The 24,713-nt window shown below is 39.1% G+C and overlaps 1 protein-coding gene across 8 annotated transcripts in view; it reads right to left on the reverse strand.

The window, feature by feature from the left end:
• casz1 (castor zinc finger 1) overlaps positions 1-24,713 on the reverse strand; it is a 196,886-nt gene that overhangs the window by 59,775 nt on the left and 112,398 nt on the right. The window contains exon 1 of one of the 8 annotated variants that reach the window (XM_077218157.1): positions 22,431-22,898. The exons of 5 other annotated variants lie outside the window; for them this stretch is intronic. In XM_077218157.1, coding sequence (XP_077074272.1) covers positions 22,431-22,584 — 154 coding nt within the window. In that variant the 5' untranslated portion in view covers positions 22,585-22,898. Of the gene's footprint in view, positions 1-22,430; positions 22,899-24,713 lie in introns of those variants that run through there. 2 more of the 8 variants (XM_077218151.1, XM_077218160.1) reach the window with 2 other exon arrangements.

Below are 24,713 nucleotides of genomic sequence, written 5' to 3' on the forward strand. Positions count from 1 at the left end.
GTTAAAGCTTGCCCAGACTAACAGAGTGATAAAGCATCATGTCCATGCACAGAGGCTTTAAAAAGCACAATTAAAGAAGGACCCAGTTTAATAATTAAAATGCATAATTATTGACTCCTATTTTCAATTCCTCGCAAAGTACATTAGGTCAGGAAAACAGATACAGGACAGGAGGGATGTGTATCTAATGCACTCTTTCCTGCTTGAACTTCCTTTAGAATCCTAAAGTGCCAGCTCGCTATTGAGATTTGCACTTAATGAGGATCCGTCACAAATAAAAAAAAATCCCTGAGACTATCAACAAGCATTACAATCACCCCTCCCCCCAACCACACTCAGTGCCAATGCCCACCCGGAGAGCCAGGCCAGACAGGGGAAATTTGAGGGTTAACTGTCCCTTAGGGGGCTATCAATGCACAGAGAAAGCGTCACTGCTGGTGCCCCCCATTCTCGTTTGACAACCAGGCCCTAACAGATTAACATGCAGTCAAGAGTGATATATTTCCTGCCAAGTAGTCAAATCACTGCTGTATAATGATTTTGTGTGTGGGAAGACACAAGAGGGACACTCTTAATTAAGAGGAAATATTTGTTTTGGGGTTATGAATCCGGCTGATTCTGATTGGTCAACTTGCAGCGACACTGTTTAAATAGGTCAGTCGGGTGATAAATTGTCATTTTGACACATTAAAACTGTGACGTAAAGAGGCTGGAGGAGAAAGAAGGGATCAGCCGAAGAGGTCAGAATGAAATGGCCCAGATTAAATGGAGGCCACTGAAATTACCAGGAGAGTTCTTTAAAATCCTGAATGCCAAGGACAGGTGGATTAAGGTATTAAAACAATCGCATTTCAGTCTTGAAATAGTCCTGCACACGACTCAGCATCAAGCCTATCTATTCAAGATCAGGTGCTAGCAAATTCGCACCATGCGCAAGATCTGCTGTAAACATCAGCGAAAGCTAATACGAGCAATGATTATGGCAAGTGTTCCTGAAACAATCCCATCATGGAAACATTTTTCGTAAATGCACCCAGATGGCGAGCTGCCGGTGGCATGTTAACATGCACAATTTGAAAAAGCTGCCAGGATTCAACCAAATATAACAACTGAGCTTTTAGTGTATCTTTTCCCTCCTCTAATTAATATCAGAGAGCTGACTGGAAGGGAGACGAAAAGACGAGGGTTTTGCTAAAGTTCAGTTCTGAATCTATTTAAAGTGCCGAATTAATAAGAACCCGAGGTGATAATGGTGCCAACACACTCAAACATTTGGGTGAGTGATTTTAATTTAATCAAAGCTGTTTAGTACAAGTCTATTCTTTAGTGCTATAACTGTTGAGCGGGTGGGTGGGGGGGCACTCTCCTTTTGCCTCACTTTCAATCTATCCGAGTGGATGGAAAACCATAATTTCTTCATATACCACTATAAACTAATGTGGTGTTGATGGTAAAGCCTTGAAGTGTATGTGCTCATTTATGTCTGTTCCCTACGAATGAGGAAATAGTTGAGAGAAAAGACATACTGTATCTCTGTCAAATGGACAGTTCTGCAAACTTAAATACTCCCTTAGATAATAAAGCTTGTTATAAAACGCATACTACCCAAATAACACTTTTTTCTATGTCTTATTAGGACAATGCTATTTATTTTTCTTTTAAAATCAACATGACATCAAAATTCCTCAATAAATAAAATAAATGTTTAATATTTCGGGGGGAAATACAAACTGCGCTGCTTGTAATTCTGATAATTAAGGTGAGCCGTGATGAAATTTAAGCCTCTTAGTGGAACACGAACCATCTGGGATCTTTCTACCTGCAAAAGATCTGTGAATGTGCGGCCCATGTGGATCCGTAGTCATACTGCACCCTTGGAATTCACTGAAAATGACAGACAGAAAACAGGAAGCCAGAGAGAGGGAGAAAGAGAGAGAGAGCAACCTGTGCCCTTCAGTCTCAGTTAAGGCACAGCTAACCAAGTCTGACAGCTGCCGGCTCCTTGACAATTGGGGTCAGTTAGAGGAAAAGTAGCTCAAGTTTTCATGGCTTTGCAGGAGATGTTCAGGAGCAACTGCCCACCGCAGCATCAAAGGGGATTAGAGGCCACAGCCATCTGCTGCCAGGACAAGCCATGGGCCTTTCATGTCCTTCTTGGAGAGAAAGGCAATCCTTCCGTCACATAGTTTTAAGTCCCACCGTAGGGGAGGAACGGCTAGTACGGGGGGACATAGCCAATTAGGCCCAAATCAAGGAGAGAGAAAAAAGTACACTATTAATAGCAGAAGGATTGTGTGTGTTGGTGTCTACTTACATGGATACAGTCAAAAGGACAAACAAATGTGCATATATGAGCACACAAGATAACACCTAAGCTATAACTTCACAACGGTATTACAGGCACTTTTACATACTCACGTTACTTTTAGTTAGAGGTGCCTACTAAGACAAACATCGCTTTTCTATCATTTATATTTGAACAAACCTCAAAGCTTGAGTATTAATTATCAACGCATAACTTGCCACATACCCTTAGTGCTTCAAACATGAATGACTTAAAACCATCTAGGTTTTAAAGAGATTTATTCTAGAGATTTGGGAAAGGGCTCTTTTGACTTGCCACACTAAGCAACCACAAGAAACACCCTTGCAACTACCCAGAAAACACATAACCAACCCCTAGCAACCATCTAGCCATCCCTAGCAACCACACAGAAAGCCCAAGTAATGACCAAGCAAAATCTATCAACCAGCCAGAACACCCTATCATGCTGGGTCTTTACATCCTTGCTCACATTTCTGTGCTCTGAATCTCATTTTCCCTCTCTTACACATTTATTGACAAGCTGTGCCAACATTTTTCTTTTAGCAGCTAATTTGTTTTAGGTCCTGTTCCTGGCCTCCCCCATGACTGTTACCTCAATAGTCTGCTACCTTTCAGCTCAGCACTTGACCTGCCGATGTCGCTTATTTCCAGCGCTCTAATTGTCGTTTAATCACATATCAACCTGTCACTTAAAGAGCCCCTTTTTCAATTGCAGGAATTTGCATATTGTGTGAAACTAATTTCTATCAAAAGCTCTGCTGGCTGTGAAAGCGCGTGTCTACCCGGGCTCTCTCTCTCTGTCTCTCTCTCTTATCCAAAGCGCCTGATATTCTCCATTCTGAGTACAGGTTTGTTAACAGCCTCACACATATGGTGACAGGAGAGATAAGGAGCTGAGAGCTCGTGACGGAAGGTACCGGTGAAAACATGATGTCATAATGGAGGGGTTTGGTGGGCAACCGCTGGGGTTAATATCACCCTCCACTCAACGGTAATGGCATACATAGGGAGCGCTCTTTCATTACAAGTGTAGACCACACGTCAGCTCCCATCTCTGCAACTCACGCTGGGATTTGACGATCCTGGCCACTTTTTATGGAGGGTCCTCGCAGTGACGGTCCTCCAGAGATGGACAAGTTTAATTACGGAAAGGAGGGAAGCTCTTTGTTCCACCTTTTATCATATTAATTGATAAACGGGGCCGGAAGGGGGCTCTTGGGGGACAAGGATGAGGGGGTGTTTTCAGAGGGGTTTAATCCCGTTAGAGGCACCGGCCCGTACCCCAGCCTCACTGGGACCCTACGCTTGCTTTTCACCTCCACCCCCCTTTTCCTGGATCTACTCAGGACTGTTACTCCACATGATGGGTCTTTTTCGGGTTCAGATGATAACTGCAGATGCCACCCTGCTTGAGAGAATTGATCTTACCTTAATACAATAAATTTATATAATTTTTTTATAAAGTTTAGGACACTTAATATGTGAAATGACCTATGTCTAACATGGGTTCTATAACTTGGTCTAACGTTGTTGTTTTTTAAATGTATATTTAAGTAATTCACCACATTTTACCTTTCCAATATTTCATGGTTACATATTTGGTAAAAATGTTACTTAATACGTTGGTGCATCAGACATTCTGAACAATCATAGAAGATGGGCTAAAAGGAACAGAAACAATGTCAATATTGTAAAAGTGCACACTTCATGTGAGTTAGTCTTACACATTAAGTTAGTCTCAGCCCTGATGCGTTGGCTCATTGAAGGGTTCATCTCAACCTGACCAAGTTCCTTGTCACTTTTTTTCAACAAGGAGTCAAGATGTCTCAAAACTGTCAAAAGGATTTTCCACAAAGCTGAAGAGAGGGACGAGGGGGAGACTGGAAGAAGAAAAAAACCTCACGCGCAGGCATACGCACCAACACGGACACATTCGCGCATACGCGCTCGCAAGGCTGTCAGGTAAATTAGATCTGAAAGCTGACAATTTCTGACCATATTTCCTTGATTATTTCGAACAAATGCACACCAGCCGCTCTAAGGAGATTAAAGTGACATAAAAGTCTCAAGTGGGAGGAGGGAGGGCAGAGAATCCAGGTCACCCCCATTTGTCCCCCTGCCTGACAGCAGCTATATCGCTATCCAATCCAATAAAAATCCCCCCTCCTTTTGCTTTAATTAATTTTACAGCTAGCTTGCTTAATTACTTTCAATCAAAATCCTCTTGCCATCACAAAATTAGAAATGGTTCAACTCCATTAGTCTAAATTCTTCATTTACATACACAAAGACTGTCAGCTCTTGCTAAGCAAACGGCCTCTCGCCTGATGAGATTGTTTTTTTTTCTTTCCCTTCACTCTATCTCTCTCTCCCCTGCCCTTTCTTTCTCTCTCTCACACTCTCGCCGTCTCTCTCTAATCATAAACATGTTTAGTGTTACAGCAGAAAAGTGGTAGGGATGTCCAAAACTAACTTTCAAAATTGACTAGACAGTGGGTTGCCTGTACGACTAGTCGACTAATGGGAAGTCCTATATAATTATATTGATTGCAGGTTCACCTGACCTTTCTTAGAGGGTATTTAAATAAGATGCCTACAGCTTGACGGAGTGCAACGGATTAAGACAGAAAAGAGGGGTATTGAGACATATTTTTATAAATTCAAAAAACACTCAAAAAACAATTTGCAAAATTTAAATCATTTAACATTTTAAAGGTGATTATCACACTTTTACTCTATCTGGTAAGATGCATTACGTTATTTACAGTACGGTTAAATTGTTTAAAATCAAACTTACATTTCAAATGAATGTTTAAATACTATATTTATCGAAGAATCCTGAAAAAATGTATCCGTTTTACGAAAATATTAAGCAGCAGAACTTTTTTGAAAATTGATAATGATAAGAAATGTTTCTTAAGCACCTAATCAGCCTATTAGAATGATTCTGAAGGATCATGTGACACTGAAGACTGGAGTAATGATGTTGAAAATTCAGCTTTGCCATCACACGAATACATTTCATTTGAAAAACTGTTATTTTGAATTTTAATAATATTAAACAATATTAGTGTTCTTACTGTATTTTGTTGAAAATAAATGCAGCTTTGGAGACCATAAGAGACTTCTTTCAAAAACAAAAAATCGTACCGAACAGTAGTGTCTATCATATGATATAAATGCTTTAACAAACCAGTACAGAAAAGTTCAGTAAATCAGTCATTTTTCAAGTTTTCACTTCTTGTTCCCTAACTTCCCTACTGACAAACACTGAATATGTGCAAAAATCTTTGACCAAAACATACTCTTCAAACAGGAACAAAAAATCTTCCTCATATCGAAACAAACAATCCTTGTATAATAAAATCGCTGCTGCAAGTCCCATTGCAAATAATAATAATAAATGAACTAAAATTCATTTAATATCAAAGCATAAAATCTTTTCAACCCCATTGAATTTAGTTACTGCTGAAGAAAAGCAGAAATTAGCCAAAGTGATTGCATAAAGGTTAAATGTAAGGAAACTGACAAGTTATGACATCATTTTTTGAATAGATAGGTGACAGATTAAGACAGTGCGGTACATTGTGCAGTGATACACCAACCCTGGGTCTCTTGGCCTTTTAGGACGGGGCCACACAGGCGACCATCAACTACGGTGGTTTCGACGTGATATTCAGAGGCCAAACAATAATTTCCACTGGTGACGCGTCCTCTCCATCACGCTCAGTGCCCAAGGCCTGAACATCAACAGGAATTAAGGACATGCAGACACAGTTAGTGGGCTGGCCATGGAATCTACCCCCAGCCCTGCTCAAATAACTAGGGCCCTGTAATAATGACAAAATCAAAGCAGGCCCTCGCTGGTGCTTTGGACGTCCCCAAGCATCACCACTCAACCCTGATATCCAAACACACGCAGAGACACACAAAGTGCTGACTCTCACACGGCACAATGTTTTGTTTGCCCTCACTTTCCTTGACCACACGCATACAAAGCCGCAAACACTCACTAACTGGGGATGAGCTTTGATCTGTTGTCTGCACGCTAAACATATTATCTTTCCGCTGCTCGCCTCTCGCGCGGTCCTCACTGATGATGCTGCAGAGAGAAAGTGACTTTGGAAAATACTTATTTGCAGGGTTTTTAATTTCAGAATGTTCGTGACACGAGTTGGGCCAAGGAGCGGCAAACTGTCTCTTGTTTGGCCATCATGACTGGGACATAAAACCCAGACCTGTACCCCTCCATCCTGTTTTACGTATTTGGTCCCTATATAACTGTTAATTATTCCACATCTCTCAATTTTGGGGTGAATAGAATAAGATCAATTTCAAAATTCACAATTTACTGAAATCAATATTGCCCTATTTTTTTAATAATAATTTGCATAATAATAAATGTTTCTGTACAGATTCATCTGTGCATTTTTTTATTTTTGTTTTTTTAAAGTTTGCAATCTTGGAAACATTTATTTTCCCAACACCACCCTTCTAATGACCTGAAAAAAACTCTTTGCATAGTCCAGTCAGTTCCAGATGGATAAAATCAGCATTTAGATTCTGTTTTGCTCTTAAATATGCCACAATATGGGAACTTTTTTAACTTTTCACCTATAATATAAAGGATACGGTGATGAGGGACAACCCTAAAGGAGGGGGGGCACTGGGTCTCTATTGGCTGGCTGGTGTTGAGCAGCAGTTCTGTATCCTTCAGAGCGCCAGCAGTGCTTCTCTACCAGCCATGCTCACTTGTGCTTAGCTAATTCTGTCACATCGCTCCACGCTGCCCACGCTGAGCCTATTTAAACGGCTCCGCTGCACCTCTACTGTGCTCCTCTTCTAACCGGGGTCGCTCGTACCAGCAGAACAGCAAGTGGGAGCAGTGCCCTGATCATGGACCACCAGTCCACCTGTCACTGGCTTCCCTTTAAAAGAGTACTATATATCCATACAGAATTTACACGCAATATTCATATGAAGCAACTAAATGTTTTTTTAATAAATATTATATATGAATTATATTTATCTATAACAATCTTGTATATATATATATATATATATATATATATATAGAGAGAGAGAGAGATATTAACATGTAAATGCATCTATATGTAAATAAAATATAAACATTTTTAAAATATAAATAAAAAATAGAATTTATATATTAAATATAATCTATTTATATATAAATATAAATAAAATATAACATTTAATAAGTGAAATGAATTTTTTTTTGTAATCATCAAAACTTCCTTAAAAAAATGTGAGCTGAAAAACTACACAGATACCACAGCTACTAATATGCATTATATTATTGTAAGATTGTGGAACATGGCGTGTTGAGAGATAATTGTTATTCCAAAGAAAGATTATAAAATATGATTACATTCAAATCATGCAGTGACACCACATGCTGCAAAATAAAAGCACAAAGGCACATTCATTACGCGCACAAAACTGCATAAAGACAGAAACATAAACAATGGACTGAAGAACTGTCCTCACATTGTTCATCTGACTGCACATACATAGAAAAACAGTGTTTTCCCTCTATCCAATTATTTAATGAGAAAGGGAATTTGCCCCAATTCCCTCATTCTACAATGTAAGACATGCTATGTCGCACAAAACAAACAAACACACAAGAAAGAAAAAAAACAAGTTTAAACCCCAGGCTTTCCCTTTTAATTTCCCAGACACTCATTGTTCGTGAGAGTTTCGGATGATTTTAGCCGTGATTTAATGGAGCTTGTTAAAGAGTGATGATGTCAGCACAATAGAGGAGCCTCTAAATCCACCACATTCACCCAAAATGCCTCGATGAGATAATCACGGGTGACGTCTGCGAAAACACTTATTATATTCGGCCATCGCCTGGCTGAAGCTGCTAAAACTCATCAGCGTTATTCCCTATTTCTCTCTGGGAGCGATGAGAGGGGGGAAAAAGACGATCTTAACTTTGAGAGAAAACTTTTTTTTTAAAGGGACAGGACTCTTTTTCCATGTCGAAAAGGGCTGCTTTATTAAACATTCACACAGCTTTGATGTATTTGCCTTTTATAAACAACTTGTTTTTCCGAATGCTAATGCAGGAATGGTAAATCTAAGGCACTTGTCCCTGTTCTTGTGCACATGGGCTTTACCAAAGTCCCATAAAAGGCTTGGAGCTGACAACTCAGCAGTAGAGATAAGAAAAGGATCAACCTGAGCCTTTCTCATAGCTTAATTTATTTTAAATCCCGGCTCTATTTACACAGTGCAGGCCAGCAGGAATTGTCCACCTACACCTAAAGAAACTCATCGCCGCTTTAGTGTGGCACCTCTACGAAACCAGTCAGGTATTTATATGTATACGTCGATAATCTCACTACATTCAGGGGCCACGGCCTGAGTTGTGAGTCTGCTGGGTCGAGGGCAGCGGCTCCCTGTAGCGTAAGTTAATAATGAGCAGCTCTCCAGCAGTACGTGATGTGGAGGTGAGGTCCTAATCCTCCGGCTGTCCCCCACGGGGTAAGGCCTCCACCCGGCCCCTGTTTATCATCGGCCGAGGGAGGGGAAGCGCAGGGCTCAAGTCAGACAGGATATCTTCTCCGATGCGCCAGCACTTTAACCCGGCCTGTTATTAAAACTCTAATCTGTTAAACATGTCAATGTTAGCACTTTTAGCGTGATTAATAAAGCGAGACATAAAGCCAGACTCCAGAGTGCTGCACAGGCCTTTCTTTTGCCTTGGGTTGTTTTGTTTTTTATTTCTTTTGTTTGATTTTTCTTTTTGGCTCATAAATGGTTTGAATTATCTACTCGCATATACGTAATTCTCCAAACATTTTCTTTTGGTATGCATCCCACATCATCAGCTTTTGAATCTATAACGAAACAGAAAATGCATTACCCTGAAAGATGAATATCCGATGCCAACTAAGACATATATCTTCACAGAGAAATCTCGAAAAAAGGATTCCAAGATGCTAGTATCAAATTGGCTTTATAGAATCTGAAACAGTGTATGTGCTCACAGAGAAAATAGGGTGATGCACAGCAACGGTACTGAGGCGGAGGGGGAGACTTAAAGGATGTGATTTATCTGAGCTTGATTGCGTGTTAATCGAGGTTACGTGTATTAAGTGGAATCTAATTGGAACAGACACTGGCAGCCTGACAGATCGACATGATGCAGATGGATTGAGAGAGAGAGAGAGAGGAGGGGGGGGGGGGGGAGTGGTGAAGCAAATATGAAGCTACTAAGAGGTGTTTTCCGAAAAGAAATACAGGAATTCGTACTTAACCTGTTGGAGTTACACTGAAAGCGTCAAAAATATAAATGCAACATGAACATACAATGTACTTTATTAATCCGGTTATTGTAAACTTGCAATGTTTACAATAATGTAATAATTTAAATTGCAAACGACTTCCTTGACTGATGACATCACAAATTATATATTATATCACCTAATCACTTCTTAATGGTCAAAATCTAAAAAAAATTCCTTAAAGAATGTCTTGTTACATTCGAAAACAGCATCACATTACAGGAGTAAAATGGCTGTTTACATATTTAAAGGGATAGTTCACCCAACAATTTCATTAATGTAATTTCTAAACCTGTATGAATTTCATTCTTCTTTGAAGACAGAATATTTCTGCAAAATGTCTCAGTATTTTTCTGTGAACACAATGAAAGTCAATGGGGACCAGTGATGTTTTGGACCCCATTGACCTTTATAGTATGAGCAAAAACCTTTTCGAAAAAATATATTCTTTTGAGTTCCACAGAAGGAATGTCTGAAAAGATCCTGTTTATACAGTACCATTTAGAATAAGAAACATCACTAATCTGTCATTTGTTTTCTGAGAGCCTGGTAAAATCTGTGGCCCCTTTTAGAGGACACAACTACACCACTCCGCTCTGGCATGCGCACTCCACGGCCTCAGTTGGCTGCCACAAACATTCATTTATGCTTTATTGGAAACAAGGGGAAAAAATATCCTCCCCTTCAAAAAAAGACCCAGCTGCTCCAGTACATCTCACCTCTGGGAGCCAACTGCCCATGTGCACTCAGCTCACCAGCTTTTTCTATCCCAGAAGACAACTGGTTTGAAGGCCCTTGCTTTAAATCCGAGGCATTCACCCTATGACTGAGTGCCCTTTGCAACATTAGTCAGAAAAAAGGCACAAGAGCCACACCTGTTGTGCCAAACAACTGCTTGCTGAAAGGCTACACAAACACGTAACAAATTATACCAACAGAGGGGGGGGGGCGAAAAATATCTGTAGTCACATGCCAAATGCCGAACGGGAGGAGGTGGCTTTAAGATTTCTCTCTGAAATGAGTGTGTGGACACAAGCCTGTTAACAGACATCGATTCCATCGGGTCTTGGACTCAGAAATGTCATTTGTAGTCATTTTTTATCACAACTGTGTTCAATAACAGGTCTGCGTTATTAACAGCAGCACATAACAGTCGTGGATGACTGTGTCCATTCGCATCCCTTCATTTTGCACTCGTTCTTGCATGATAATTACACGACTGATGATGTGAATGATATCATTTTGTGCCGTAATCTCAGATTATTTCACATTCAGTCAACCCAAAATCTAAAAAAACGATGAATTTCTTGGTTTTAGAATATCATTATGGTGTATATAGTTATGATTAAGTTTTAACTAAAACAGGAGTGCATTTTACAAGAAAATACTACTTGAGTCTTGCTACTTAAAAATGTCACGTTTGAGTAAATTTACTACATGCAGTTTCTTTGTAATTATTTGTGAAAATTGTTTCTACACCAAATCTAGATTTTTAAGAGATTGCCGGACTTTCCCCCTTACGGGTTCTGGTAAAAAATAATTTATTTAGTGATATCTAAAAAATGTGACATTTTTATACAAAGTGACTTCATGGTATATCATGGTATCAGTTCTTGCCTTCCCTGCAAATCAAACTCTTGACTTTGGTGTTGCAAGCTTTACAAGACAAAAAACAATATAGTACGGCATTGTTTAGCAAAGACTACAGAGAATAGACCATCACCCGTCAACACAAAATGCTCAAATCGCTCTCGACACAGTCCCGTCACAGTTCTGAGACAAGGGACTGAGCTACTCCTCTCCTCCTTTGATTTGATGCATGCTGACTGTTACACTAATGGCATTAATAAGGACAAAATTACTATTTTGAAACACTGACTTTTCATCTTCCTAATCTGTCTGGCCATGTCCCTGCCCCCTGCCCTCCATTACGGGACCTGCGGATGGGTAGCCTTCCCATTGCTTGGTATTCCATGCAAATTGATTGCAACATTTTGAGAGGCCAAGAAGACTATGATCACTGAAATTTGACCCTCAGCTATTTTTAAGTGTTTGATTGAGATAGCAACTCATCCAGTTCAGCCCAGATTGTCCAGATAAGATTTCTCTTACTCGGGATATTCTTCCTACGCATGGCAGGGGCCAGCACAACCGTGCACTTGGCTTGCAAAATCTATTGCAACAGAAATATGCACAAATTTAGAACACAAATAAAGAAATATGGATATATATGTATTGTGATGTGCAAGGGGAGGACTGGTCATGCATCGCTAAGCTTTGAGCACTAACATTGAGAGAAATGACACAGTATGATCAAGGACATGAATTGCTCATTGATTTTTAGCGCCAGCTTAACTATCCATTCCAATTGATTTTGGCCTGGCCGGGTTATGGCACTTTTAATGCATCTTCTGTATGGCAGCTCACCACTGACAGAGAACAAATTTCGAAGCGCAATGAGGGAGAATTTTTTTTGATATGTAAAACAACTTGCCAAAACATGCAAGTTGTTTTCTCTTCTTCTCGCTTCAGCCCTTTCTCGTCCATGCAGTTCCTGGTTGGGAAATATGCACATCATAAAAAGTGCACTTTAGTCTCTAATTATTGGGATATGTCAGTATTTTCACCTCAGAAAACCTTTGCTGATTACAAAATACAGGCAAAGTGATATAAGTCTGCTGAAATGTTAATTACAGCACATAGTTGCTCTTTGTGAGCTGGTGAGAAAGCGCAGAATATTCTAAGTGCACAGGAACCAAATAAAACCTTTACTGCCTCAACATGCACACCACATACAGTATACATTTCAGGCTGAAAATATACAGTGCCTGCTTACCAGAAGTGAATCGAGTTTCCACCAAGCACAAACATGTGGCCAAACTTACATGAAAATGCTAAATATTCTACATGTATTTTTTTTTAATCTTTTGTGCAAATTTAGTATATTTTTTAAAAAATCAATCAACCAGGAAATAAATTAAATTTAGAGGATAATTCTTAATGTATCTCTTCTCTATTAGTGGTATTCTAGCATTTGCATCAATTATTAATTAACCCTGGGTTTAGTGAAATAAGAGATAATGTGAGACATGCGATCCAATAGATGGGCTAAATGTCATCTGTCACAGCGAAACACGTTAAAATAGAGGCTCACTTTCCTATGCGGGCTCGGCTTTCACCCTAGGGAGGGGATATTTCTTTTACTTCTGCAAAATACTGCTTTCAAATATCATAAAGTCTATTACTGCACACTCATTTCAGCCCTATCAGTTCAAGTACCTATTTAGTTTGAAGGACATTTCGTTCTGTTTTCAAATAGAGTCTGATTGCAGACCGAACTGAAACCCTAAATTTCAGAACTGACATGTTCCCTTCTCTCACCCCACCTGAGACATCATATCTTTTCAATTCCCATACTAAGCCAGTGGCCTCATGAGACAGATTTAATTCAGATTTAATGCATAAATGGGACGTGGCCAATGCCTTTCAAGCATGGTAAGTGAAAGTAGCCACCAGCGCTGTGTCTATAAGATTGTCAGAGTGTGTGGGTCAGGATGAAAGACAGGCTCCCTGTTAAAGCTGCAGGAGCTTTCAGCCATAAGCTTGTTTCTCTCGACCTCATTCATACAGCGGCCGACGAGAGCAAACTGCACATTGATTAATTTCAACAGGATGACAGGCTGTATGTGGGGAACAGGCTTTAATGCTGTATATGATGTCAGTGAATGCAGAAGTTAGATAAAAGTGACAAAACCTTTATTCGGAAATACCGGGGGACATCCTCAATTGGAAAAATGATGAATAAAAAAAATTAAAAACACACCGACACACACAAGCATACATATTTACATATAAATAATATCAAATTCAAAATAATGAATTAATTAAATGATCTGAACTGATGACACATGTATATATGTACATATATAAAAAACAATCTATTGTATTATATAATTGTCAATTTCACAAAAAAATATATGTGTGTGTGCAGAACAGCACTGAAAATATACTCTTACAATATTTGCAATGCTTGAATATATCTAAGACATTATAAGGATAATTTAAATATTTAAATACATTCAATAACTGTGTACCGCTCTGTTCTTTAACAGGCACACACACCTTTTCTGAAAACAAAACAGCAGGACAAAAAAAAACAAAAAACGAAACATGAACACCCTCCAGCATTATTGACGACGTGATAACTCTCATTTGAAAAAGCGACTTCGCACTTGTGCGTGTGCTTTGCATGACAGCATAATTAAACTATTCCACTTTTCCTGTTGATTCACTCTATTTGTGCACAGCAATGATATAGCTAGCACAAACCGTCTGCCAGTTCCAACAGCAATGAGACACGTCATGGAAAACTTTATGATCTCATGTTCCTGTTAATCACGGTTTGAAAAAAGCGAAGTCCTTCACTCGTATTTACCTAAACCAGCTCACTTTGTGTAGCATTATTTTATGGGTTTGTTGTTCTAGCGAGAGGTATTATAACTTTGCATTCTTTCCCAAGGTCAGCTGCTGGCGTGACACACACAATATTTGCTTATGGGGCTTTTCAGGTCAGTTCTATTATATTTACATCAAATAATTTTTGATAAGGGATGTAAAAGACCTATAAAACTGTACCATAAATGGGAGAGGTGTAGTTGAGAAAAAAAGGTACAAAAGATCAACAGTTTTTTTATTTTTTATTTTTTTTATCTTTGACACGTTGACTTTTTTTTCACTGAACCTTGCCAATCAATGCACCTAAACTAGGCCAACAAAGTGGGCACCAGCTCTTGTTTCTGCCCAAAGTACCTGTCTCTTATCTCTACAGCTCTATAATCACTTAACAAAGACTTGGGCATTTGCACAAATTAAAACATCAATAATGCACGAGTGCTTTTCAGTTTCTGCCACACATACCCCAGTGCTGGGGCAGCAACACTCTCTCAAAATGTGCCATAACTTCGCCCCGAAGACCTCCAATCCAGGACCAACCCACACTCCCTTGACCTGGGAGGGGGGCTTTTTTTTAAGAAAGAGGGAAAGTGGCACTTCAGTGTAAACAGCCAACACCCTTGAGTGGCGTACTTCCATAAACAACATCACCACGGCATGGTCACCATTTGTCATTAGCGGTCCCAATGCGAACACAGACACAGCTTTAATTCAGGCCTGGTATTCTGCCCTATCTTTATATCTAAATCGGCAAAGGCAAGTCTCTTATTTACAGGGATGAGAGTAACCAAACCATCATAGTGAGATGAAATATTACATCTTAAATATGCATAAAAGGGGTCAAAACAAGTCCACTGTGGGAGAAAAGGAAGAGAGGGAGGGTGGAGGAGAAAACATTCAAACTTAAAGGGTCCGAAGACGGAGTCAGGAGGTGTCCCGTACGAGACAGTCCGTTAGGACATGAATCTTGTTCGCTGTCTTCACATACTATCCACATACCTCCCGGCATGTATAGTCTATACCTCAAATAGGAGATAACCATTCAAATACTGCAGGATTTGTAATGTGTGCGCTTAAGCCAAATGTACATGTTTGTGAACATTAAACACATTGGCAAATTCCTTTTACGGGCAAAAAGATGTCAAAGACAGACCAACTCATTGAGATTCACACACACAGGCTTTTAAGCTGAGGTATTACAATTAAGTTGCTTTATTTTTCCCAACTATCATATTTTATCTTTTTTTTCCTAAACAGATTATTTCATGTTCAGAGCTAGTTTATCATTATTCCATTTTTTTTTTCTCTTCCCGTTACCCTTGCAAACAATCCCCTTGTTAGCAAACTGTTAAGACAGGCGCTTGGTACACAAATTGCGCTTGACCAAGCGAATTTGTTTTGCAAGGATGACCTGTTTAATCATCTCATTTTCTTTTGCAGACGTTTATTCATCCGGTTTCCACGGTTACGGAGAACATTAAGGGGCTACAGTAATAAGGCTGGAGAGTCAAACAGGTAATAAAAAAATTAACGCCATTTTCCAGCAGCCGAGGACGGTCTCTGAAATGAATCAGGGGAGAGGGGAGCGCACACGCAGGTGAAAAGGGGCCTCCAATATTTCCAAACAATTAAGGGCCGGGCGGGTTATTTCACTCTGTAGAGAAGCTCAGATGGGCGTCCAATGGACACGACACCTTCAGAACAGATCAGTGCTCTGCTGTTTTAAAGTCATAATGTTCCCTTATTTATCGGGATACTCTGATTACTTATCAAGACAATCAATTCGATCTGAATTACGATTATTAAAATGTATTCCCTCCTTTCTAAGATAAGATTACTGTTAGCTGCAGAAATACAGTTATTGAGTCATGTTGTAAAAGTATAGATAAATTATATATATATATATATATATATATATATATATATATATATATATATATATATATATATATATCATTTGCAGATTGCTACAAAGTCTACACTAAAAAACATTTTTGGGAATATTATTCTTGGCCCTTTTTTTAAAGCCTTCCAAATCACTGCAGAATAATCTCTCTCTCTCTCTCTCTCTCTCTCTCTCTCTCTCTCTCTCTCTATCGACTTTGACAAATGTTGCCCCTTTGTACCAACCAATGAGTCTAACTATAAGCCAAATATAGAAAATTCCGGCACAATAGGCAGGACAGGTGTTGGAACCCCTCTGAAAGGGTCTGAGCTCAGTAAGTGAGACTAACAAAATCCAAATATGGTATTCAAGGATAGCAGAGTACAGGCAAAATAAACAAGCCATTAGCATTTTCTATCTCTCCCCTACCTTGCCTTATGCTTTCAGACAATCCACACATACCAGGGATCTACACCACAGATTGCATAATGTAAGGTATAAAGGAGAAAAAAAGTTGCTAAAAACTCTGGGCAGACTTGAACAGGTATTTTCATTCTATTTCTGCTGGTTGTGCAAGCTGTAACATGGCATTTGTCATGGTCTGGGCAGTGCTGGAAAATATCTAAATCATGCTGTAACACTATTTAATGAAGGCTGCCTTCAACAACCCAATATGTCCTTTCATTCTTTGAGTGTATGAATAGATTCATAGGACATAAAATTGCATAAATAATACCACACAAGCATGGTATCAGGTGACTTGTTTGCCACATAGCTTGTACAGAGCTTGACTCATTTCGTAAGTTGGTTGGCCCAAAAATATACTGTGGCTGCAAAAATTGTTTGGACACCTTTTGACAATTAAAATTTGTGAATGTGAAATACATTGAATAACAGATATCAAACCAAGTGGAATCTGCAAACAAATAATACTAGAGCATTTCTCACAACTAACTTTTATAGTTTTTGCAATTACTATTAACAAACTAGTGTCAATGTGTTTTTTAGTCAATGTATGAAGTCAATTCCCCTCAAGTTCACACAGGTTTCCTAGCAGAGTAGTGTAGATCTTCCCTTTAATTACGGACATAAACATTGTCCAAAAACTTTTTTAATTTTGAACAATATATAAACATTATTGTTTAATCATTTGAAACATTATTAACATTTTGCTTGAAAAAAGTGCTTATGCTATCCATAAAAAAAAAAAAAAAAATATATATATATATATATATATATATATATCAATTATTTTATGACTTTTTTAAATGCACAAGACTTGGTTTCATGTTTTGTTGTCTAAGGTAAAGACATTCAAACAAGAAGTGTAAAATGTAACTATTTAAATTAACTTCTTAGGGCCACTATTAACTTCTACAAACTATTTGTAACTTCTTAGGGCCACTGTATATAAATACATAAAAAAAATATATATGTATTTATTTATTTTTACATGTTTTATATATTCTATATATATAAAAATAAAATAAATAATAAAGTAAAAATGAAAGCAAAGATTTTCATTAGCTCTACGTCTAACTAGAATTCAAATTGAAGTCATTTAAGGATGCCAAATCCACACCTGTTATCCAGTGTGGAAAAGCAGTGAGCCGGTTTCTGATACAGAATAAGGGTATGAACTAAAGACACCTCAGCACCCTCCCTTTGGTCTTAACAAAAGTCTGATTCCGAACAGCCTTGAGTCCCAAAACCACTCTTGTAAAGACAGAAACCCCAAAAGAGGACACACAGAAGAGTCTGAAAAAGCTCTAAGCTCTAGCCATGAGACAGCCAACTGCTCTGTTAACAGCCTCTTAACAGGTGTTGGTCCAAGAACCATGTAATCCTATCAAGTTACGGAGTTGAAAAAAATAAGTCAGTCAAACAGCAAACTCCTGAGCCCCCTTTTGCTCTCTCTTGTTCTCTCTCTCCGCTCGGTTTAGTGTGTAGGCTGTGACAGAGCGCAACAGCTGGGCTTCAGATTTATCATGTACAGACTGTAATTATTGCTGCTGCTGCCTGCTACTGACCCAAGTGAATAGAATGTCACAGGCAAAAGCACACACAACCAGAGGATTCACGGCAGGGGAGGTTTCGAACGCAAGCACCCCTGTTTGCAGTCAATTACCAGAGAGGACAGGATATCAGCTCTGTGGCTCTCCAATGCAAACAATCTCTGAGGAAAAAAGGCAACAGCGAAGACGTTCATTTCCCTCGGTTATCATTGAGAGAATACAAAAAAAATACGAGGATTGTCTTTCAGGGGGGGAAAAAACCCAACAGCAAATAAGCGAATGACGAGGGGGAACTTACTAATTTCACACCATAAACTTCAAGAGATGAATGTTACATGCACACAGAATAGAGATTTCACATAGGACCACCGGAAAACGCTCTAATCTTATCGTCTGCCCCACCCCATGTGACCTCTCTGTTTGAGTCTGAGATAAGGAGCTAAAGACTGCTAGCGCACAGACAAACCATCCATCAGCTCAGGCCAATTGCTCCCTTAACTGCGATCCAGCCGATGTTCTCCACTCCTGCCAGACTAAAGGAACTCGGCGGAGTGGCTGAAGCCTGTAGCGTTCACTCAGCCGTCACAGAGTGGCTCGCGGTAAAGGCTCTCTAACAACCCTGCCTTAAACCTGCCTACAGGGTTGTTCACACCTTAAAGACCCCTGCCACATTTAAAAGGATTAGTTGCCACATTTTGTACCGGCTTAATCTTCCTTTCAGACGGCATAATAAGGGAGCGCCGATAAGCGAAGCATGCAAATTTCATTCGAGGCCATTGGAGCTCAAGCTTTCAGACAAACAGACTAAAGTCTTCCACACTGTGCTAATTGCTTCTTCATATTCTTCTTTTCCCCTCTTATATGCCGTATCAGCTGCCGCAGATTATTTGTCTCCCCCACTCTGCATGAAATTAGAATTTCATGTGGAAGATCATAAACGTGAAATTAAGCCATTTCTGCGAGGCCCTGCACATGGAGAAGGAAGATCTTTCCACAACTTTTACTTTTTGTAACCACGAAAACTCAATGTTTGTCTGCAAAGACGGGGAGAAAACGGATCATGAAATACTCAATCGTGTGGCACATTTGTTGCAAAAGGTGAGGTAGATGGCACGAGATACTGCAGCAACACTATGAGAGGCTTTTTTGCGAGATGCAAAACTTAAACCACAAGACCTGTGAGGCATCAATACCTTTAAAGCAATACCCCCCCCCCCCCTTTTTTGTTTTGTTTTACTGAAAATTACACCACAACTCACCTGAATTCTATGTTTATACATGGATTTGCTTACAGTCTGGGAAATTATACAAAATAACTCATTAAATCATTACTCAAATAATATTCCAGCTCATTCACAAAGTTTATATTTTTATATTAATATGAATATGGAAAACTGTGTCTAGTGTTTTTATGATTTAAATAACTATAATTCACTAATAATTTCTATTTAATATACAATTTAATAAATAATTATAATTTTTATGAATTTATATAAATATACAAATAAAAACAGCATCTTTTAGAATAAAATGGATATTTGTGATCAATTTATTAGTCAACAACGTTTCTAGCACAGTATCAATTAGAGCATTACTGTGTATAAGTGACAGAAAGGTTTTGAAGTTTTAATTAGGGTCTGGTGTCTGCATGAATGCACAGGAGGAGAGGAGAAGAGAGAGCTCATACGCATTACGTTCACATGCCTGGAGATTGATCCGTTCCTGTATTAGACTCCGTTATCGTTTGCCCGACTGTGAGCTGGGGGACTGTTGGGGTATTAGGATGACAAAGTTCCTTTTGATGGTGGGGGGCCGATGACTGATCGGGAAACTCAAGCTGGACTCTTTATGTCTTTACTAGCCTTTCTAATTTGATTTACAAGGCAAACAAATATGAAATGAAACAAATAAATGCAAGTACATCTACTATAGCAGATAAATCCTAATTGTACTGATTATTACAAATTATATTTATATAACAAACTATAGTATTTATTTTAATTTCGGTAATTAACTTGATATAAACTGCATTTTGTGAAGTGAAAAAAAAATACTGCAAGAGATATATGAATACAAAATGTAAATAAATACAGCTATAAATAATTACATGTTAAAATGTATAACATTTTAACATGAAAAAAAAAACAAGTGATAAAAAAGCCTACAAATTGTTATGTTTCAAACGACTTATGTTATACAAAACGCGTTTCCGATGTCCTTCTGAAAAGAACTCACCTTTCTTCTATGTGATCTGTGCGTTTCATCAATTATAGATTAGAATTTAAAGATTATGCATGAGTTGACATGGCAACACTGATCACCCCTTCACTAAAGAGCGCTCTTGCCTCTCTCTCAGCGTTCGGGTGTGCCCGGGGTCCCTCAGGAAAAATAAGCATAAAAGGGGTTAAATGTGATGCCTAGCATCCTCTCCCCCTTTAATGTCCCCCCTTCCAAATGTACTTCAAAACTCTGTTAATCTGCGGCACACAACATTCCCATTAGCATAGCCCAGCCCCCTCATAAAAATTCCAGCTAGTTTAATTAAAAAATGTAAATTTACTGTCATCCGAAGAGCAGCAGAATTAGGACAGCAACAGCCTTTTTTATTGCTTAAGACATCAAATTGATTCGGTTGTTGCTAAATTGTGATAAAGGTTATTGAGGGCTGCAAACCTTGGGTTGATTTTTCCTCCTCATTTGATCCTATTTTGCAGATGAGTGGTAAAGGTGCTCAAAGTGGACAGAGGCTAAAACTGCTTTCGCTCGCGCAGGAGAAACAAAAAGCTACTGGAGTAATAAAATAACTCCAGTCATCTGAAGAGAGGGCACACAGCAAAATGACAGCGATTTTAAAATCTCGGGTGTGTCTCATTTAGAAAAAGAATAAAACAGAAAGCAAAATGTGATTCTGTTTCTGAAAAAGGGAAAAGTTTCTGATAAATATGACATAATAAATCTTAAGTCACTTCTGAAAGCTCAAGAGATGCTCTTTAAAAGAAGCCACAATTACATTTATTTTCAATTAATTTGATTTGATCTTTCACCATTTATCTTTTAGAACAAACAGTGTTCATTAGTGTCAAAAAAAAACTTCCCTGAGGGCAACAAGACATGAAGATATCACATCAAAAAACTTGCTAAAATTATCGACTGAATTTTTCAGCTATGACAAAACCTACTTTTTTAAATTCACTGATGTGTGTGCATGTGTGTGTGTGTGTGTGTGTATTTCTTTCCCAAGCTAAAAAAACAAAAACAAATAGAGCGTGGTTATTGATTAGTTAAATATCCAGTCCTATTTCAAAACTTTAAAAAAAAATGACATTTTAGATTTTTGAGTAAAATTTTTATTTCTTATTAAATGATAAAATATCGATTTTGAAAATAAACATGGCAGATACACACCACAATATATAATATCACAATATCAACGTGAAGTCTAAAACTTGACCTAAACAGCATGAAGTAAAACACATCAAAAGCCAAACAAACAAGTGTGTGAATAAACTATAATTCTGGCCTAAATTAAAACTATATATATATATATATATAGGCCTATTTAAAAAAAACGGAATAAAATGAATTTCCAGGAACTCTATTTAAAACTCAACTGAAATAGAAATTCAACAAACTCAAACCACACAACACAAACTAACTATGCCATAACAACAATATTTTTTTATTTTAGGAACATGCAATTTATAATAATATCTAAAGCTCCTAAAGCCAGATTATTTGGTGAGGGAAATTAGGAAACAGGATGGGACAGCATGACTGATATCAATTCCATAATATCCATAAACAGAGGAACGAAGAAAAAGGAGAGGGATATCATTTGTTCTGTGAGCCCTTACATGTGTCAAAACAACGTTACTACAGCATTTTGTTTATTCGGTCCCCTTGGCAACAAACCCCTAGGCCATGCCAGTCACTTCACTGATATTTTTACATGCCTATGTACATTTATGCCACATCGGTGCGTCCATAACGTAATATCGGCATCGCCAAAAAATCCCCTGTACTCAGACAAACAGGACTGTTTTAATAAACACAGATATATGAGTTTCAAACATAACTGAACGTCTGTAGGTAAGAGTGATATGCTGTGTCTAAATAACAGAGCAAATAAACTTGACCACTTCCAGGTTTAAAATGAAAGTATAGTGTTCTTAAATACATCCCCTCCTGAGAGGCATGAGTAAAGTGAGAAAAGAAAACACAGGACTTCGTATTAAACACTGCCATCTTCTCGGGGCTTGTCACACAGTTATAAATAAATGTACAGTAAACTCACAGCGACGATCCACGGCATGTAAAACAAGATCAACTTCCCTGTTCAAAACATATTTCACATTAAAACACTCACCTATGGAAACACACACACACACACACACACACCCACACACACAGAGGTTATAGAAAAGAGGGTCACTTACCATATTCAGGGTAGTCGAAGTTAAATCCTGTCAAGCATGTAACTTTCATAATATTACTGAACTCTGTTTGAAAATCATCAGATGTAAGCTGGTCTGTGAGAAAAGCAAAACTAAAAGAAGTTGACAATAAATGCCTTTTTTTGCTCTCAATCATGTACTAAACTCCTTGACATGTAATCTGTCAATAGTTTGTAGCAGAGATAATGCCGGCTGCCACGAGTGAGGTTGATTGGCAGCTTGGCTTGGCCCCTCCCTCCTGTGGTTTGACGGGGGGTAGGTGAGAGAATACAGAGCCGGCCCCTTCCTCGCCTGCTCCTCCTGCCTCTCTCTCTCTCTTTCTCTCTCTCTCTTTCAGTCTACGGTTCTGCTCCTGTACACACGCGCACACACCAAGCAGTTGCCGATGTCTGAATAGGCAGATAGGAAATTACAGCAGTGGAGGAACCTGAGCGCACTTTTTTCCTCCCCTTAGTGGGCTGGCCTTCCCATCTTTGGGCTCTTCTAGCCTTTCAAGTCTCTCGGGGAGGAGCCTTCCACGATTCCATGAAAATGAGGAGGGAGGGAAAACTCAAAGGCTCAGAGAAAATATCAAGCTCATTAGATATATCAGTCGGACACTTTTTGCATGATTATGATGATAACAGCACGCCCGTTTTAAAATGAACAAAGTGTTCGTTTTTTTTTTTTGTAGTTGTTGTTACTCGAACATTGTGGGAAAGACCCACGCTGATCTACCGTACATTTGACTATCGTAGTTCATTTTATGAGTGTTATGTACTGAAAACAGGAAGTTTGAGGAATATTTAAAAAAAAAAAAGCATACCAGTGAAATTCATGTGTAAAACAAGGGTGGTTACATAAAAGAAAGTACAGTATACGTTATATTTTATAGCATATTTTAAAGTTGTCTCATAAAAAAAACAGACATCAGTATTGAAAAGTGCTCACATGTTGAAGTAACCTTATCCTCGGAACAGTTGGTTGTATATTATGAGGAAGGGGAAAAAAACTAAATGTCCCATCCCCCGTTCTCCCTCCCTTTTCCCCTCCTTCTCTTCTTCATTCATCTTTGCCTGTTCTCTATGTGCTTGTCCCCCAGATAAGGTATCAGTTTTCATTGTAATTTCAGGTGAAATGATAAACGGCAGCCGTTACCAGGTGACAATGAATACTTTATAAGACAAAGCCCTTATTTGCCTGGCAGTTTCTTCCGCTGTGGCATGCAAAAGCGCACCCGGACAGCATTTTTTCAGCATATTTTCTATCTAAACACAGTCGACTTTGGAAATATTTCCATTTGCAACTTGAACCACAAATGATATGAGTAAACACCAGTCAGGAAGCGCCAAGTTTAGGCCAAAACAAAATGAGCTTAATTTCTTGAAAGCACTGAAAAATAAGGCCAATGAAAAGGGGAAATGCATATTCTGAGTACCATCTCATAACTGTGTGAAATTAGTCAATCACAAGTTCCTGTTTGCTAACTGCTACATCTCATTTGTGAGCATAAAACAGGTTTTGGTTGATTTAGTGATTACACGAATGAGTCATAAAGCAACAATGTCAAAATGTTCCAACCTTAAACTCATTAATCCAGAAGGGATGAGCCAGTCAGTCATCAAACATCTTCAAGACATTTCAGAGAAAAACCCTAAACATGCAAAATATCAGCAGACGTGCCACACCTATCGGCCTCTGCCAACTTTCACAAAAGTTTTGCAACAAAACAACAGAATACCACTTTTATACACGTGTCGAGCGCACTCAAAGCACTGACTGACACCGTAACAAGACGCGCAGCGATCGAGCGCAACGCTTTGTACGGTAGGGAACGGCCAGTGGTCGCAGATCATTTTTCTTTTCGCTGCCATTTCTGTTTCTCGGAGAGGAGCTGAATGGCGTTTGATGTGGCCCATTATGATGGTATGCTCAGGGCATGGGGGTGAGCGAGGAGGGGGAACTGTGACATGGCAGGGCTGCATCCGTCAAAGGGATGCAGGGGCCAGACGTTTAGCTGCCCCTGACCGCGCACTCCAGGAGGGGCTGGTCTGATGGCCGCCCGCTCCAAGCACCTCGCTCTGCCGGGACAAAAGCCAGCGCCCAGTTGAAAGATGTGAATTGAGGGGCTTTTGTGCCTAGGGCTCGGGGGCATGCGGAGTGAGAAAACTGACCTTTGCTGGGAGTTAGATTGTGTTTGAACCCTCTCGCTGTCTCAGCCAGTGGGACGGCGCAGACCGAGTGGACGACTGTGAGGTGGAGGGCGTCACAAAAAAAGAAAACAAA

Source organism: Siphateles boraxobius, unplaced genomic scaffold, assembly GCF_051911475.1.
Source record: "Siphateles boraxobius isolate OS27281-9 unplaced genomic scaffold, OSU_SipBor_1 77, whole genome shotgun sequence".
Classification (NCBI taxonomy): domain Eukaryota; kingdom Metazoa; phylum Chordata; class Actinopteri; order Cypriniformes; family Leuciscidae; genus Siphateles; species Siphateles boraxobius.